The sequence below is a fragment of the Peromyscus leucopus genome, chromosome 12 (genome assembly GCF_004664715.2).
Source record: "Peromyscus leucopus breed LL Stock chromosome 12, UCI_PerLeu_2.1, whole genome shotgun sequence".
NCBI lineage: Eukaryota > Metazoa > Chordata > Mammalia > Rodentia > Cricetidae > Peromyscus > Peromyscus leucopus.
The window spans coordinates 69,008,251-69,025,548 of record NC_051073.1 but is presented as its reverse complement, the minus strand read 5'-3'; the positions used below and the strand labels follow the sequence as shown (position 1 = coordinate 69,025,548).

The 17,298-nt window shown below is 38.8% G+C and overlaps 1 protein-coding gene across 4 annotated transcripts in view; it reads left to right on the top strand.

Moving 5' to 3' along the window:
- LOC114697095 (interleukin 1 receptor accessory protein) overlaps positions 1-17,298 on the top strand; it is a 141,341-nt gene that overhangs the window by 39,250 nt on the left and 84,793 nt on the right. For all 4 annotated transcript variants that reach the window (XR_003735112.2, XM_028875168.2, XM_028875169.2 and 1 more), the window contains exon 2: positions 5,246-5,310. Coding sequence is in view for 3 of the 4 variants with exons in the window: in XM_028875168.2 (XP_028731001.1) it covers positions 5,247-5,310 (64 nt within the window). In the remaining variant the exon portion in view is untranslated. The remainder of the gene's footprint in view (positions 1-5,245; positions 5,311-17,298) is intronic.

Genomic DNA, 17,298 nt, shown 5'->3' with positions numbered 1-17,298 from the left:
AGTTAATAAAAAAAGATAAAGGACATGAAATTTGGGCATAGATCGTCTGGGAGGAGTTGGGAGAAGACTTGGTATTGAATATGATCAAAATAGGTTCTTAAAGCATTAATAATACAGAAAGGAAAACTCTTGACACAAATAGATAAACAAAGCGACAACTACAAGACACCAATGTGCTACACAGTTTCTGTGAGCCAGAAAGACAGACAGAGCAATGTACTTGTTTCTGTTTTTCACTCTTATAAGATTGGCATCTAGGTGTGATCAAGGCTGTGTTCCTCTCAAAGCTCTAAAGATGAATACATTTTGATATCCTCAGTGTTTGAAGGACTAATCAGGCTGCATTTCATTTTAGCTGAATGCTGTAAGTTTGTGTCTTTCAAGATATTGGTCCATTCCATCTATGTTATGGAATTTGTATACCCAAGTTTATAGCATTAGCTTATATGTTTAATGTCTCAGGAGTCAGTAGACATATCTCTTCTTTCATTCCTGTATTATGTATGTTCTTTCTCTTCTTGCTTTACCTGGCTAGAGATACATCAGTTTCTTCCCTCTTTTCAGAAAACCCATTTTACTTTTTTCCCTACTTTTACTTATTTAAAATTCTTTGATCTCTACTTGTTATGATTTTTTTGTTTGTTTTGTGTTTTGTTTTCTTAGTTTATTTGTCTCTTGGTTACTAGTATCTTAATGTAGACTATTAAACTGCTCACTTTATATTATTTTTTTCTAGCACATTGTCATTAATACAACAAATTGTTTTCTAAGCACATGGTTGGTATGATATTTCAAACTCATTTTTAATCTCCCTTGGAGATTTTCTTTTTATCCATGAATTATTTAGAACTGTATTCCTCACATTTGAAGACTTTCCCCCCTTAATTCCCTGATTTTATGTTTGATTGGACCCTATGGTTAAAGACTGTCTTCTCATTTCCTTTAAAGATGCTATGATTTGACTGCTCATACATGATTTGACTTATCTGGGTGAATGTCCTCTATGTATTTAAATAGATTACTCAGTTGTTGGTATTTTAGAGTCCTTAGAAGGCTGTTCTTTATTGCACTCATGTGCTATAGCTTTGTTCCTAAGAAGGACAGGGCAGAGCACACTTCTTTCATAGTACCTATAATTAGTGCCTTTCATGCTAGTTTGTTTGAAAGTTTGCTTAGTAGTAAATATTGGCTCATGAAATTGTCTCACAGAGATCCTCTTCTGGGTCAAAAAAATCTGTGAGGCAATACAAGATGGATGAAAACCAATTTTCATTCCTTAATAAACATCATTATCCCTTTTTTATAAAATGAGATGTAAGTTTTCTTGTCATCTCTTAGTTGTGTGTTAATGGAAAACCTAAAGAATGGAAAGGGGAAACATGGATGACCTTATGAACATAGCTTAGGACTGAGGGAAGTGGTTTTGTAGAAGTATTCACCTTGCATGGGTTTGGCCATCTAAGATTTGTGCTTTGGTGGTAATGGCCAAGTTTTCCATGGTTAAATCACTACAAAGGACAAAAATGAAGCAAGTAAAATCAGGTTAATAGCCACAGGAGGCTTATCCAGTTTGCAGAAAGACCTTATAGGAGACACAGTAAGATTCCTGGGTAGGAAAACTGATGAAGGCTAGGCTGAAGGTCTGAGTCCGGCCATCCTGGTGAACTTTAAAGAGTGACCATTCTGTGAGCATACAGTTATAGATAGAGTCAGCAAACAAAAACAACCAACCAAACAAACAAACAAACAAAAAAAAACATTACTCTGTGGCTTGGGGAAATGCCATTTTGCAAAGGGAAAACTAAGCAAATTTGTGACAAACAGCATTAAGGCAACAACAAATCCGGGATGCTGGTCCAGGGAGAGAATCTGTGATGGCTAACTCAAAGCCTAGGAGATCCAGAAGCTTATTAGGCCAATGAAAGGTTTCTCATACAGAAGTGGGTATAAAAGTGGTGAGCAGAAAGTACATCCTCGCTACCATTTTTAAGCCTATCTAGAATTAAACATGCATTTGAAAGTGCTTGCTAAGTGATACATGCATCCAAGTTGGTCTATTAAGAAACAATGTCATTGAATACCAGAGAAGTACTGAAGAGGGGTGGGGACTGTGATAGGAAATGAAATGAGTAAAAGGAAAGGCTGTCCAGAAATATATGTAGGTCTCTATTATCTGAAGCAAGAGCAGGATCCACGAGACACCACCCCAGTTAGGGAAAGCTAACTATAATTCAAACACTGTGAGCTCTTGCATTAGTATACAGTACCCCCTGCCTTCTGCCAGTTTCTCCAACTCTGATTTAATGCCCCCTTACTCTAAGAAACAACAACTGAAAGTGTATTCCTTTTTTTCCCAATAACAAAATTCCAAGGCTGAATGTGAGTCAGTATTAAACGAACTATCACCTTTTAAAAGGGTTCAGGCCAGTCAGCCATCTCCCATAACCTTGGTACCTTTAGCTTGTCAAAACATGCTGCACAATCCAATTTCTGTTTTGTAGGCTTGATGTTTTATTCATCACAGGGCAAGGTTGACCCTGGATTTGTGTTTGAACAAAGGTTATCATTGGATTAGTCTCTGTTGGTGACCTGACTCTGCTCCATCCTGCATAATCCAGTAACTCTTGGGAATATCAATTAAGGTCCTCAATCACACTAATTAGAATGTCTTCTACGTGTTGCTCTAGAAATTTAGCAATTTATAAACAGGAAATTGGTAAAATCCAAAGTGTGTGTGTGTGTGTGTGTGTGTGTGTGTGTGTGTGTGTGTGTGTAAAGCAATGAGGAAGAGGCCAGAATACCTTAACAGCGCTGAGCAGTGGGCCTGAAACTGCTGTGCTCTGAATCTGCAGTGCAGTATCTTATTGCTGTTGCTGACAAGGATTGATTCGGAATTATTAATTACTTTTATTAATGACTTGAGTGAGGACATAGGTGGCATGCTGAGCAAGTGTGTCAATGACAAAAAAAAAAAAAAATCTAGCAGGAGAGCAATTCCCGTGATGACAAACTCAGGATCCAAAATGACTCCAAGACAGCCTTTAGTGGCCATTCTTCCATTTTGTGTCTGGCAGAGTGACTTTCCTAAGGCCTAAGCTGATTACTCCTATAGCACTATATCACCCCTCTACTCAGAAAACATCAGTTATCTTGTTTGCTCTATAAGTTAAATCACATGTCTTTAGCATGCCATTCACAGAGTTGGCATTTTCTATCTCCAGCCCTTTCAGATTTCCAATCAAATCATCTCTAGTTCTTTTTCTAGTACCCTGTACTTGAGCCAAACAGAATCATTATTAGACTATTTTATATCTATGTTTCATATTTTCTTTATTTGTGAATATTCTTCTCCAAGAGTCCCATTTCCCATATTTTCATTCTGCCTTGATTCCTAATAACCAACCAGTCCTTGCTCAGTGTGAAAGCACCTTCTGTTTAGTCTTCACAGAGTCTTGGGCTGGAGCAATCTTTTCTTTGCTCATCTTCAATCGTATTGATTGGTTGCTTTCTTTTATCATTTTTTTGGCTTTGTACTGCCATTTACTCTTTTGGTACATATTTTAAGTTCCCATAAGACTCAGCTTACTACTATACCCTCTGTCTGATAAGTCATATTTCTAGTCTGGGTCTGCATGTGTATATTTTATACACAGTTGATGGCACTGAGGTGGTCTTCATGGGTTTATTGACTGCAGAAAAGTACTCTTATAAAAGACTCTGCATTATGCTTACTAGAATACAGTTTAGATTATTGTAACTTATTAATAAAAATTTTGTAATACTTTTGGGAGGAAGATGGTACTGTGGCTAAAGCTCTGCGTACTGAGTATGTTATGGAAGCGTGCTGTGCCACCAGGCTAGCTCTCCAGCCCTCAAAGTGTTTTATTGAATGAGTAAGTGATAGATGGATACAACTAAATTTCCCTAAGATAATGATGTGAGGATTGGAAAGCAGTTGTTTGGAAAGAAAAGGACAATTGATAGTTGAGATAAAATGTTTTTTTTGTAATACCTCTTGTGAGAAACTCATCTATGACATTTTATAGAGATAGGCTGAAGAAGGAACTAGAAATTTTGGTTGTCTGTTGTTATGAAAAATGATAGGGGTAGTAATTTACATTTTGTGTTAGGATGTACAATGCAGCCTAAGTTGTTTGGATTATACCAATTTATACCCTTTATTTCTATGTAGTACTCTTAAAAGTGGCCCATTTTGATGCTTTATGTCATACTGTCAAGTATTCTTTTTGGCCATTTTAGGGATGTGGTTCCCTGTGCTTGATGAGAGTTTAAAAATAAAATAAAATAAATCTCATCTCTGCTGCTTTCTAGAAGTATGATGTAGACAACTTACCAGATGTCTCCAAACACGTTTGTATGGATGCTTTCATCAATCAGAAGGCAGAAGTCATGAGCCTGGAATTTCTGAGTCATCCCATAGTTCTGTATTTATAACCCTGTAGACATTTTCCCATTGGCCAGGCAGGACCAGAGTACTAGGAAAAGATGTACTTTACAGAGTCGTTAAATCTCCGGCATTAAAGACCACACATCCAAATATAGGAGCATGGTCTTGCTAGTTGGCAGTTCCTGCTGGTTGTCATTAGAAAGCTAAAAACCACAAGGATTACTGCCTTGCCATTTGTCTTTTCAGTGGATAAGCAAGAGCAGTAAGGGCAGGAGGTTTCCATATTTCCTGATGATATAAATTCTGTGTGGTTGACTGCAGACTATGTCTGAATCCAGGGTCTCTAGACTTTCCATTCATTACTAAGATGGAAAAGTACCTGGATCATAACATATTTCCTGCTGAGACTAGACAAGGGAACTTAAAGAAGGGTAAAAGGGTCAAATTCATCTGCCAGAAGTGTGACTCCAGGTCAAAAAATCCAGATGAACATTTTTTTTTTTTTTAATGTAGTAGTTATAGTTCAGTGATTAGCAGAGAGTTCTGGAGCTTCACAGCTGGAATTTAATGATGGCTGGACTACTTTCTAGCCAAGGGATCTCAGTTATGTTATTTAAACTTGTTTGAGTTTATCTATACGCATTTTGAGGATTCAAAGGCAAATGACAATATGAAACAATGCCTATCAATTTTGTTGTTTGTTCTGACAATAAAACTTGTTAATATTGTAAAACCCTTGGGACAGTTCTTAACCTAGAGTTAGCATGCATTGCCAGTGATTATTAAAACTCTCCAGGGAAGAACTACCCTCCCTTATCTTTTTATTTATGTTGACAGGATGGGACTACTGTGGTGTTTGATGAGTCTGTACTTCTATGGGATCCTTCAGAGTCATGCCTCAGGTGAGTATGTGGTGCTTGGTAAATAATTGAAATTAAGATAACATACAGGACCATGTGTCCACTCTTTCTGATAGTGAACTTAAAAGAACACAATGTTGGTTTTGTTCCATGGTCTTCTGCAGTTGTGTACAATCAAGTATCTGAAAGAACCATAGAATTTGGGGGTGAGGGGGACTAGAACACTTAGGAAGAGGGCTGATCTGTATAAACACAGGGAAATCTTAACTTTATACCCCAAGGATATTTCTCCTTCTTATTACCTTAAATCCTATGGAGGTAATGTCAGGGATATAGCACGACCTATTTCCCAAACCCAAACGAGCACTGGAGAAGACTCATTTGCCAGCAGTCCCCTGGAGTGCTGAGAACAAGACAAAGACATGGTTCCTATCAAGCTGCATCCATATAGGCAACAAATTTGGATTTGTTGGTAGGCTCTGTCTTTGGATATGCTTTGTAAGAGGACCCTACCAAGATCTTTATTGAGTTTGATTCACAAACAGTCACCATGGTCCTGGATCCCATATAGAATAGGTTGGGTATTCAAATGCCCATCTTTTGATGTCTCCTTTCATCTCTAAATTACTTCTCATCGTCACCCAGGTTTGCTCTACCTAGTGAACGTATAATTGCAGACTTTTATTTTTTGATTCATCAAATTTTTATAAAAATTCTTTCACATCGGGCTGAAATTAGTCTCTATCATTTCCATATACTTCTTTAATTTAGCCTCATGAATGAAAAAGAAAATACCTAAAGCACAGGTTCTTTGGTTTTTTTTTTTATACAGGGACCCTAGGGTTTCTGATTTTAATAAAGATCCCTATGTATAATTCCTGTGAACACCATGGGCTATGCTTTGACTTATATTGCTTTAATGGCTATTCTCTGTGAGAACTCTTTGGAAGTGTTAAATCAGCATTATGTAACCGTGACCCCAGTGTTCTGCAATGTGTACCTTCAACTCTTCTTCACTTGGCATGGATTTCAGCCCTCCTACCATCCTGATCATCGTTGCTGGGTGCATTTCAGTTTTTCTATGCCACTTAGAGCATTGTATTAGAAACCAAAAATAACTCTAAAGACGGGGTGTAACTAGGACAGAGTACAGCTGAAAGAACAGATAATATCTAAACTTGTGGGCCCTTTGGGACTTCACAGAGGAAAGGCTGTATTTTAACCAGGCCTAGTATTCAACTGGGATGTGCTAGCATACAGCTGGGCCACCCTAATATACCAGCATCTATTGGGTACTTGTCTCATTTGATCGGAAGGGAATTGGTGTACAGATTCTTAAATATGATGATGAAAATCTCGGACTATAATTTATTTTCACTTGACTTAGTGCTGATTGAATGTTATCTTCTCACAGAGGCTTTCCTTGACCATTTCTAATTAAAATAGCCCTGCCAATCACTCCCCTCCACCCCATTAGCATTGCTTTAACATCTCCCATCATCTGCTAATATTCTATCAACGCTCTTCATTGTACCTCTTTTCTGTTATTTGCCATTGAACCCCTCCTTCTTATCCTCTCTTCCCGTCTTTTTCCTTCCTTCCAAACTTCTTCCCTCTCCTCATTCCCTGTCTAATTCTTCTTTCCCATTGTCATTAGCCCCTCTCTGATTTTAAGGTACTTGAAGGCATAGATTTGTTCATTTTGTTTGGTTTTCCCAAACACTTGGTATGATGATTAATACATAGAGACACAGTAGGTGCTCAGTACACACACGATAAATAGATGAATAAATATCTGTTCAGAAGCCCTCTTTCTCAAACTGGAGAGTTTCCTGTTGGCACTCTTTAAATCCACTAATAATTCCCATTAGAGTGTCAAGTGCCACACCTGGAAGCTGAACTGAGAGATGACCACGCTACTGTGGCTGAGAGATCAAAGCCTCCAGAAGTTTGGGAGGTCTGCTGCCTGCCCAGTAGTCCTGGCAGCACTGCCTTTCTGAATGACCTTTACTGTATTCACCCAAAGATCCCCTTCCCCCCAATGTTGTTGATAAGTGCACTTTCTCCCCAGGAACTGTGACTCATAATTCTGTCAGGGGAAGCTGCCTTCTTGAATAAGATGAGTTCTCATACCAGCCCCATTGAGTCACCATGGGAGAGGAAACATGTTGTAATCCCCTCGGCCCATCTGGCACACACTCATGCCGTCCTTATGAAGAGGTGTATTGTGTCTGTGTCTGTGCCGCACTTCCTCATTGGAGGAAGGGGAACAAAAAGGAAGCGTTGTTGACAAAAATGAAGGGGGTGACTGGCTCTGGGGATAAAAGGGATCATGGCGATCTTGGGGATCAGTCTACCTCTTTACATGAAGGCATCACCTTTGACAGGGATGGGGATGTTGGCAAACTTGTTGGTCTCCCATGATGCTCTCTGTGCTCCAGTTTCTCCTGATATTGGAAGTGCACACTAACATAAGCAACAAAGCAGAAAATATCCTGAGCACTCTAGAGGACTCTATATTCCTAGGACACAAGTCAGGGATTTGGTGCTCTGGACCCAAAGTTTACTGTCCTACGATGAGGTTCCTGGGCAGTGGACTGGATTTCAAGGCACAAAATTCTGACTTCAAGATGTGGTCTTCTGATAGGTGAACTCTACTTTCCTCATACCTTCAAAAAATGAGAAGGAAACATTTTCATCCGAATAATAATAATGATAAAACAAATATACTTGCTATTAATGGATTAAAGCTTTGATAATTACGCTAGTGACAACATAATTAAATGTGGTCATTTTAGAATGACCTTAAAAGCAATTTCCAGTTTGCATGTTCATTGTTACTTGGCTCTCATACCCAGATCATGGCTGTTGTAGCTCCAGCTTTCCCTACAGAAACTTAAGTCCCACGTGGCTAAGTGAATTAAGTCTGCGCAGCTAGTGTTCAGCATAGCTGCACTGTCTGCTCATTCTTCAGTTCCTAAGACTCCTGTTAGTTTTATTAAATACAGTTTGCTAGTAGCTTGGGCTCTACTAGAATATAAATGATGTAGAGAGAAGGCTGTGATGGGAAGAGTAATGGGACGCCATTACGAGGGAGTCACTCACTCACTACTGAGGAACTGCCTGCTCAGGTGTCTGTGCTGTCTACTTATGTCTTTATCCTTCCCTCTGGACATGTTCTTCTGAAGGAAAATCACTGCAGTTCTCATTTCAAATCTCAGCATTCCCCTTTTTGCTTGTTAGCGTTCTCAGCATTCCCACTATTAGCGGAAAGGAGTTCCTGCTTACAGGAATTCAAAAGGAAAATGTCAGTTCGTCTCATCACTCTTCTTTGCTTTGTTTCCCATTGGCTACAAGATAGAAAGCATAACTGCTAAAGCTACCTCAGAGTAGGATAAGTATTGGGTTGGACCCTCTGACGCCAAGTTTGGAGAGAAAGTGAAAATAGTGTTCACAATGGTGAACTTGAACATTTTGCCAGATCAAAATAATTTTCTATGTAGGTCCTATTAAAAAATAGGCAATGCATTATTGTCCCCAAATGGGTGGGCACACACAAGATGTCTGGATGTGCTTCTTGTTTCAAAGTCAATATAGATAATTGTGACTCACATAAAGGGCTAGATTCATACCCATGCCCTTGAAAGAGGGTATACAGCCTTGGAATGGAGGAAATGAAGGACCCAGAAGTTGGCTGAAGTGTAGCAAGTAGCTCACGATGATGCTCCTGGGGATCTGCCAGTCTCCACCTCTGAGCACCAGGTTTCCAGGGGGCGTGGCTGTTCCTGGCTTTTCCTGGAGAGATTTGAACTCAGGTTTTCTTGCTTTCTAGCAAGTGCTCTAACGGCCCCCATCCCCAAACCACATTCCCTTTATTAAGCTTTGTTGAAATTTACGGTCTGTTGATTTGTACAGTATGAATTACTCAATATGAAATAAATAGGTGGAAACTCTGTGGTTTCCTAGTGGTTGGGACAAGGAATTGGTTCAAGTTCTGAGAGTTTCGTTCTGTGAGCTGTTTGACGCTGTTAAGAACTTGCATCAACACTTCTTGTCACTGCACTCTTTCTTACCTTTAAAACAAAGAAACCCAGGCTGGAGCAATCACTCAGTAGTGAAAATTACTGACTTCTCTCCCCAGAGGTTCCTAGCACCCACATGGTGGTGCACAACAATCTCTAACTCCAGTGGCAGGGACTCTGTTCCTCCTCTTCTGGTCTCTGCAGGCACCATGAATGCATGTTACTCACAGACACAGATGCAGTCAAAATACCCATACTTACTATTAAAATAAACAAATAAAATTTGAAGCAAACAAATGAACAAACTGCAACGAAAGTCAATCAACTAACCAAAGCCGTAGTAGATCCCAGCCAAATTACTATTCTCTCCCTGCCACTTTTTCTCTCCCCCACCCTACCCCCTGTGTGTGTGTGTGTGTGTGTGTGTGTGTGTGTGTGTGTGTGTGTGTGTAGTTACATATCCATCACAGGACAGGTATATAAAGGTCAAAGGACAACTCTCTGAATCAGTTGTCTCCCAGGATCTAAGGATCAAACTCAGAATGATAGGTCCACACACCACAGTCTCTGCCTGCTGAGCCATGTTCTCTACACACTTTCTTATTTTAGTTAAAGAATACTATATATCATGGGCATACATGAGATATTTATTTAATTAATCAGCCTACAACAACAATTGTAACAATGACTTCTTGTTTGGCCATTTTTATATGACTGAGTCCAATATGAAAATGGGGTGATCTTTCTTTCAAGGAACAAATACAGTATATTTTCAAAGATCAAAAAATAAATAAATAAATAAAAGTATGTAAGCACTAAATATGGTACCAGAAGAACACAGAGAAACTCTAAAACCTTATAGGATGCACTGAGCAAGACTTTAAAAGATTTTTCTTTATTGTCTTGTAGTTTCATATGTATTAATGGTATATTATGATTATATTCACCTTCTATTACTCTCTGGTATCCCCTTTCCTTTCCCCTAATTTTTCTACCTAGTCTTCCAGCTAAACTATTAGAGAAAATGATGCACCCTCTTCCAGCAGCTATTGACAGCCATGGGCACATCAGGAAAAGATGAGGTCTGTGACTGTCCTCTATCCATAACAGAAAATTGAATGACCCTATTATGTATGGGTATCCATAGCCGTGTGAATTCATGGTTGTAATGGGGAAGACTTCTGAGCTGGGAATACTATAGTGCAAAGCATCCAAGAAGCTAATATGAAGCCATGCTGATGAGGCTAGAGAATCAGCCCAGTGAGTACAGTACTTAGTTAGCAATTGTAAAGTCCTGAATTGCATCCCCTATGCCACATAAACTGATCATGGTGGATCACCCCTGTAATCCTACCACTTGGAGTAGGGGTAAAGAGATCTGAAATTCAAGGTCATTCTTGACTATGCAGCAACTTTGAGATTGGAGACTAGCCTGGGCTACATGAGACTGTTTCAAATGAAAAACTAACATCCTGAACTGAACAAAAATATTGGGAACTGGATTGTGTGCTTTTAAAAAGTTTTGTTTTAGTGTATGTTGTAGGCAGAAGTTCCTGTCTAGACTGCCTGCTCTCAAATAACTGGCAGCTGCTTCTCAAATAACTGACTTGGAGACAATATAAGTTATAAATGTTCAACCAATAGCTCAGGCTTGTTACTAACTAGCTCTTACAACTTAATCCATGTGTATTAATCTACGTGATGCCCTGAGGCTCATGGCTTTTACTTCTATCCCATTTTGTGTGTCCAATTCGTTCTCTGTCTAGCTGGCAACTCCTCTGACTCTACCCTTCCCCATCCCATCCTTCTCAGTTTGGCTCTCCTGCCTAACTTTATCTTGTTCAGCTATTGGCTAGTCAGCCTTTTTTATTAAACCAATCATAGTGACATACATTCACACAGGGTACAAAAGTATTATTCCACAGCAGTCTTTGGGACATGACAGGATCACTGTATGCACAGACATGGCAGCTGTGGCTGCCTGAACAAGACCAAGCCAGTCAACTTCCTAACATGGAGAGAAAAGGGCTTCATGAGTCCTGCACCTCTAACTGAGGAGCTATGTTCAGTCGATGCATCTGGGAGAGTCAGTTCTTCAAGACTCCTTGTAGGGCAACCACGAGACAGTGGATGGCTCCTCCACACCTATAAGTATATGGGCAACAAAATTGGAGTCAATGAGTTGTTAAAAAACAAAAACAAAGATAGCATGAAGTTGGGGTTTGGTAGGGAGATAGGATAGTTATGAGAGAAGTTATGCAGAGGAGTTGGAGGTAAATGCAATAAAAATATACTGTCCAAAATTCTCAAATAATTATGCTTTAAAATTCTGTTTTCTTTCTGTAGGAACATATAATATTTTTACATTGAAAATTATTATTTTGATAAACTTATTTTTAAAAAGCTGCAAATAAATAACAAAACCATCAGGCACCAAAAAAAAATTAACTAGACATATAATATTCTTAAATTTCTGTAATGATTCTTCCAGCTTTTCGCAAGAATCCAATTTGTTGCCAGCCTCAATGGCCTCATTTTATCTGGATATGCATTTTTGAAACACTCCACATTCAGATGTACTTGTGACATTCAGTCCTGTCTCTGTTGCCCACGGCTGCTCATACTGAACACTTGGCTTCTATGCAATTTTGTTCAAACATTTGGAGAATGTATGAAGAATACCATTCCATTTTATTCTTAGTCCTAAAGGTCATCTGGAGTTACAGAGCTTCACCCCATCTTTAAAGCCTGCTTCTGAGAGCAGATCTCACCACTCCTTTATAGCCAGGCTGCGTTTGTGTTTTGAAACACTCGGCTACTTATTTTCAGTTACTTTTACTTCCTATGGGTGAGTATTACGTCTGCTTAGAAGAGAATTGTGTGCCACAATTTATTGGTTTGGTGCTCACTCTGCAAATAAAGAGCTTCTGTGTCCCAGTGATAATTTTGTGTTTGGAAAAATGACCTGATTCTTTCCTCCTATGGCCATGTTGGTTAGAAGAAACGACAGTTTCTGGAGGACATTCACGAGTGCCTGTGGTTGTAGATGGGAAGAATGAGTTCATAGGAAGGATTGTGCCCTTGGCATCGCCATGGCTTCCATCTTCTCTCCTCTTTCTGCTGCCTAGTTTTTCCCCCCATTGCAATCCATTTGGAAGCTCCCAGGCTTTGCTTTAGTGGCAACTCACTGGCAGGCCTGCTTCTGCCGATGTTCATTCTACGTTTCAATATTTTTTCTTTTCAGTTTAGCTGATTAAATTCTTCAGAGAATAAAATAGATTCACACCCAAAGTAGCAACACAATTCTTGCACTTTGTTTTTGGGAGACATAGAAAATAGTTACATAAAAAAAAGGAACCACAACCAACACCTCCAAGTATCTGCTGTACAGGCCCCTAAGAGCAGATGTTAGAATTGCCTTGCTTTGCCTCCCTGCCTGAGAGGCAGTAGGGAGATTGTACACACATAAGAGGACACAGGAAACCCAAGTGCCCATTAGCCACTTTCCTATATCCATATTACTATTTATTAATTTGTTATAGTTGTGCTTTGATTCCGATGTGCACACAAGTTAGCTTATAGCCAACAAAACCTTACAGTGTTTTCAAGCAACATAGATATACAGATTATTATTCCCAAGCGGCTCACATCTATGATTGACTATTACTCTAGGTAGTTTCATTTATCCTTTTACTTGGAGAAGCAATTTTTAATTGTTCACCACAGACTTGCTTATATGGCTCAGACACATCAACACATTAGTTTTAAATGCATGTATGTTTTTCTCTGGATTCTCTGGGATTTCAGGCTGTTCAAATGCTGATTAATGAACTGAGTTTTGCTTTTTGTTCAAAGAGAAAACATTAATTTTGCCCTTCTAATTTTTAATTTTCTTTGGACTCTTGATTTATTTGGTCTCCTAGAGAAAATTGAATTTCTCTGATGCAGGATATTTTGACATCCATGGTTTGATTTTAAGTGGCTCTCCAGAATTTTTCACTGTTCACTCAAGATAAAGGAAGATAAAGGAGAAGAGAGGGAGGAGAATGAAGAAGAAAGAGAAGAAAAAGAAAGATTGAAAGTGAGAGAGATGAAAACACAGATTAAAAAATGGAGATAAAAGGATGCTCTTCTACTAACATAACTGTAGTTTGATATAAATCTACCATCATGCTTTTTCAGATTTCAGGAACCATTTTAACTATATGCAAATATTCAAATTTACCCAAAGCTTTGCATTGAATGGTTTCCTTTTGGAACAGATTTTTTTTTTCTTTTAAACATTCTTATTTCTTCTTGCGTTAAAATGATGGGAGGCTATTTATCTGGTAGATGCTACAGAAGTTCCCTGACACTGTGTACCCCTCCCCCCACCCAAGTTGTGATAGCTGTCCTCATCTCCAGTGAAAAGGCTTTGTCAGTCAGGAACACTGCCTCTGAAGGAAATAAACAACAGAGATTGACAGTCCCTAGAGCATTGCATGGCCTTGGCACTCATAATGGAAGAGATGACAGCAGGAGACAGCATAGGACCCTGGATCATCTTTTGCATGTTCATGTTTTAGAAGCAAAAGCAAACTGCTACTGTTTATAGTTAGTGCTGGCCAATCTTTGCTAGAGGTAATGTATTGATGAAGGTTGAGTATGAACTCAGTTTCTACACAGAATGTAGCTTTGTCTGGAGAATAGTTGAAAACTTGGAAATGGCAATGGAATAATTAGTAAATGGAATCCCTCCCTCTCATTACATATAATGTCAGAGATGTTAAGGGGCTTTCAGGAAAAAAGAGAAGACAAAGCTGTTGTTCTTACTTGCTTCATTAAAGCAAAGGCTTCATTATCCTACCTTTATAAGTTTAAATACCATGTTATTAAAAAAGTTCATCTCATCCCAAATGAAGTGATAACTGATGATGGCAGCAAGAACCGTAAGACGTTATATGATATTGAAATGTTTAATCGTGGTAGGAAAGGGGGATTGTGTTAAGATAAACATGACTTTATATTGCTTTCAATGATCTGTGAATATGTAACAACACTATGGTGCGTGTGTGCGTGTGTGTGTGTGTGTGTGTGTGTGTGTGTGTGTGTGTGTGTGTATGTGTGTATTATTCAAAGAAAGGAAGATACAGGAAATAACATTAATTGAACTACAGTGTATACAATGGTATATACATCAGTACTGTTGGACTAGAGGGATATTTCCTTCTGTCTTTACTCATACTGCAGGTTCAGTAAAGTGAAATAATTGTTCCAAGTTCACTACAGCTAGTGAGGAATAAAACAATATTTCTGTTTAACTTGCATAGTATTTAAATGTACCATGCTAGCACTGAATTCTTTGAATTAATATATTTTATTTTTAAAATATGCCAACCAAAGGTACCTGTCAATAATTGAAGACCTAGAAAACGCATTTGAAAGGTAATTCCCTACCAATGAACAAAGAAGAGACCATAGATGTGTATTTATAATGCAAATTCTCTTAGAAATTGTTTGCTTAGCACTTCTTAAGACATACACAGCATATTTCTGTTTTTTGTTTGTTGTTGTTGTTCAGATTGGAGTTAATGTTTTCAAGTGTGTGAACATTTCCTAAAGGATGGAAGTTCTGAGCAAGAACACATTTGCAGTTGAATACATGAATAATGTCTCAGTATGAAGCCTATGGGTTTGTGTTTAGGTGGGACTGGGGCTGTTAGCTTCAGGATGCTACAAGGGTGCTTGGAATTAGTCATTTGGTCTCCTTCAGGGCCACCTCAAAGAAGCTAACCACAGTGCATGGCTTTTCCTCTTTACCCAACTACTGTAGGCTCTGTTCCTCCTTCAAGATGTTAGGAACTTCATAAGTGATGTTTAACATGCAGCCCAGAAACATTTTTTTTTTTTTTTGGTTCCCAGTAAGTGTATAGTTCTAGAAAATTCTTTTCATTCTAAAAATGCCAGTTTCTCTCTGCAGTCTTTGGCAGTGATTGGGTGTGAATTTTGAAATTTCACTGTGGTTTCACTCCAAGTTCTAGGTTATTTCTGATGGAACTGGAATAGTTTATGCTTCTCAGAAACTGTCATTTTTTTATGTGTGGCAACAAAACAGCTAGAATAACTGTGACCTGGACTTGGCAGGTGCACAAAAAAAATTGGGCTGGAGAGATTATCATCCATCCATTCACAGGTAGGCTGCTTTACTTACAGAAAAACTTCACAAAGTGAAACCCCAGTATCAGGTCAAACATAAACCTTCTGGAGTCCGAAGAACTCAGTAGACCAGCTATTCATTTTTAAAGCATGCAATACCTTTTTCCCCCCACATAAGTATCCTTTTTATTTTGTTTATTATATTGTCTTATTATTAATAGAAATAGACCAAATATCTGTGCATCCCAGTCTGTGAACCCTCCCCTTCGGTATTCCCTTCTCCCCACTTCTAGGGAGGCTAGAACTTCAATGATGAAACACACACTCCTGTTCACTAGGTGTTTTTAGGGCACCTCTTACATGCAAAGCTTTGGATAATGGAAGTGGGAAAACAAATGAGGCATTTTGCATTGATCCGCTGATTCATGTATTCATCCATCCACTCATTTATACTGTGTGATTATGAGGTCAAAATTCTGCTTATTTGTGCTTGTTAATAGAGCAGGAATTTTCTCTGGTGTCAGGGTGTTTACAGTTTGGGGGATAGGTTGAGACTGAAGGAATGAAGTAAATAAAGAATTTATAAAATCTCACAGTGGTCATTCACAGGGCATCATCTAGTTGGAACGTCAGCTGTAATCATGCTTTCCTTGTCTGGTAGCCAGGAAAGAGGGATTAATGCAGGGCGATATCATTCTTCTATTAAGAGTTGAAGGATGATAAAGATCTGCTGTGTGCAATACACAAGGAATAGGAGTAGGCCAGCAAGTATCAAGGGATGCCTTGAGGCAAAGGCTCATTCTGCCGATGTTGCTGGAGCTTCAGTGATTGGAGGGAGTAAAAGATGTGAGTTGAAAAGGACATATTCAGGGTTCAGGGAATATGGTAGATGTTCTGACAGTTTCCATTAATGTAGTGAGAATATAATGAAGGATTTGAGCAGGGGTCTGGTATCATCCATCTAAGTTATTAAATATTTGTGTTAATATTATATAGAAAATGGATTCTGGGACACTTGGGTATTCTTCAACATGGTGGACAAGATCTTTTGCCTGGAGCCATCCCTGGCAGGGAGCAGGTCCTTGCAGAGGATGTAAGGAGTTGGCAGGGGAGGAGGAGTGAGCCAGGCCATGGTGGTTGGGAGAATCCTGCAGCCTGGCTGACTAGCAGCCAGAGTGCTTCTTTATTTATACAGAGTTTAGTAAGCAGGGATACATTCATGATGTTCCAAAACATAGATAATATCATTTTTTTGGACATGTATCTCACTTCCTTTTGCTCATCACCAATAAAATATGACAGAACAGTTATTATTTCTAATCATTTTCCCTCAAGTTTTGACATCATTGATAAACAGAGTTATTGTTTTTGCCCATTAACCCCAAACCCAGTTTTTAAGAATCAAGAGACATATGAGCGCCTGTTCTCAGGCTGGAAGCTCTGGTTGCTTCAAGGATGCTAGACCAAAATAAAATTTCCAAGCCAGCCCAGGCATATTGCCATGTCTCAAGCAGTGTATTAGTAACTCTTAATGGTCAGAGTGCCCAAGAAAAATCCTCATGCCAAAGCTGCTGCAGTTATTATTCAAATTCTGACATAACACAATATTTATATCTTTATGTAATTTGTCTATATGTCTAATCCTGGCATTCTGTTGTTCCTTGGTCATATGACACCATAGTGGCTCTGCATGAGCTAATTTTTCTAAGAAAAGGAGGTCCTGATATCTCATTCTTTTATCATCTCTCACTCCTTTCTTTGTTCATCAATATAAGTCTTTGTATAGGACAGAGATAACTTCAGCTAATCTGACTTTCTTGCTGTATATGTCATGTAATTGCCTGAGTGTCTAGTGGGCAGAGGCTTGCAATCT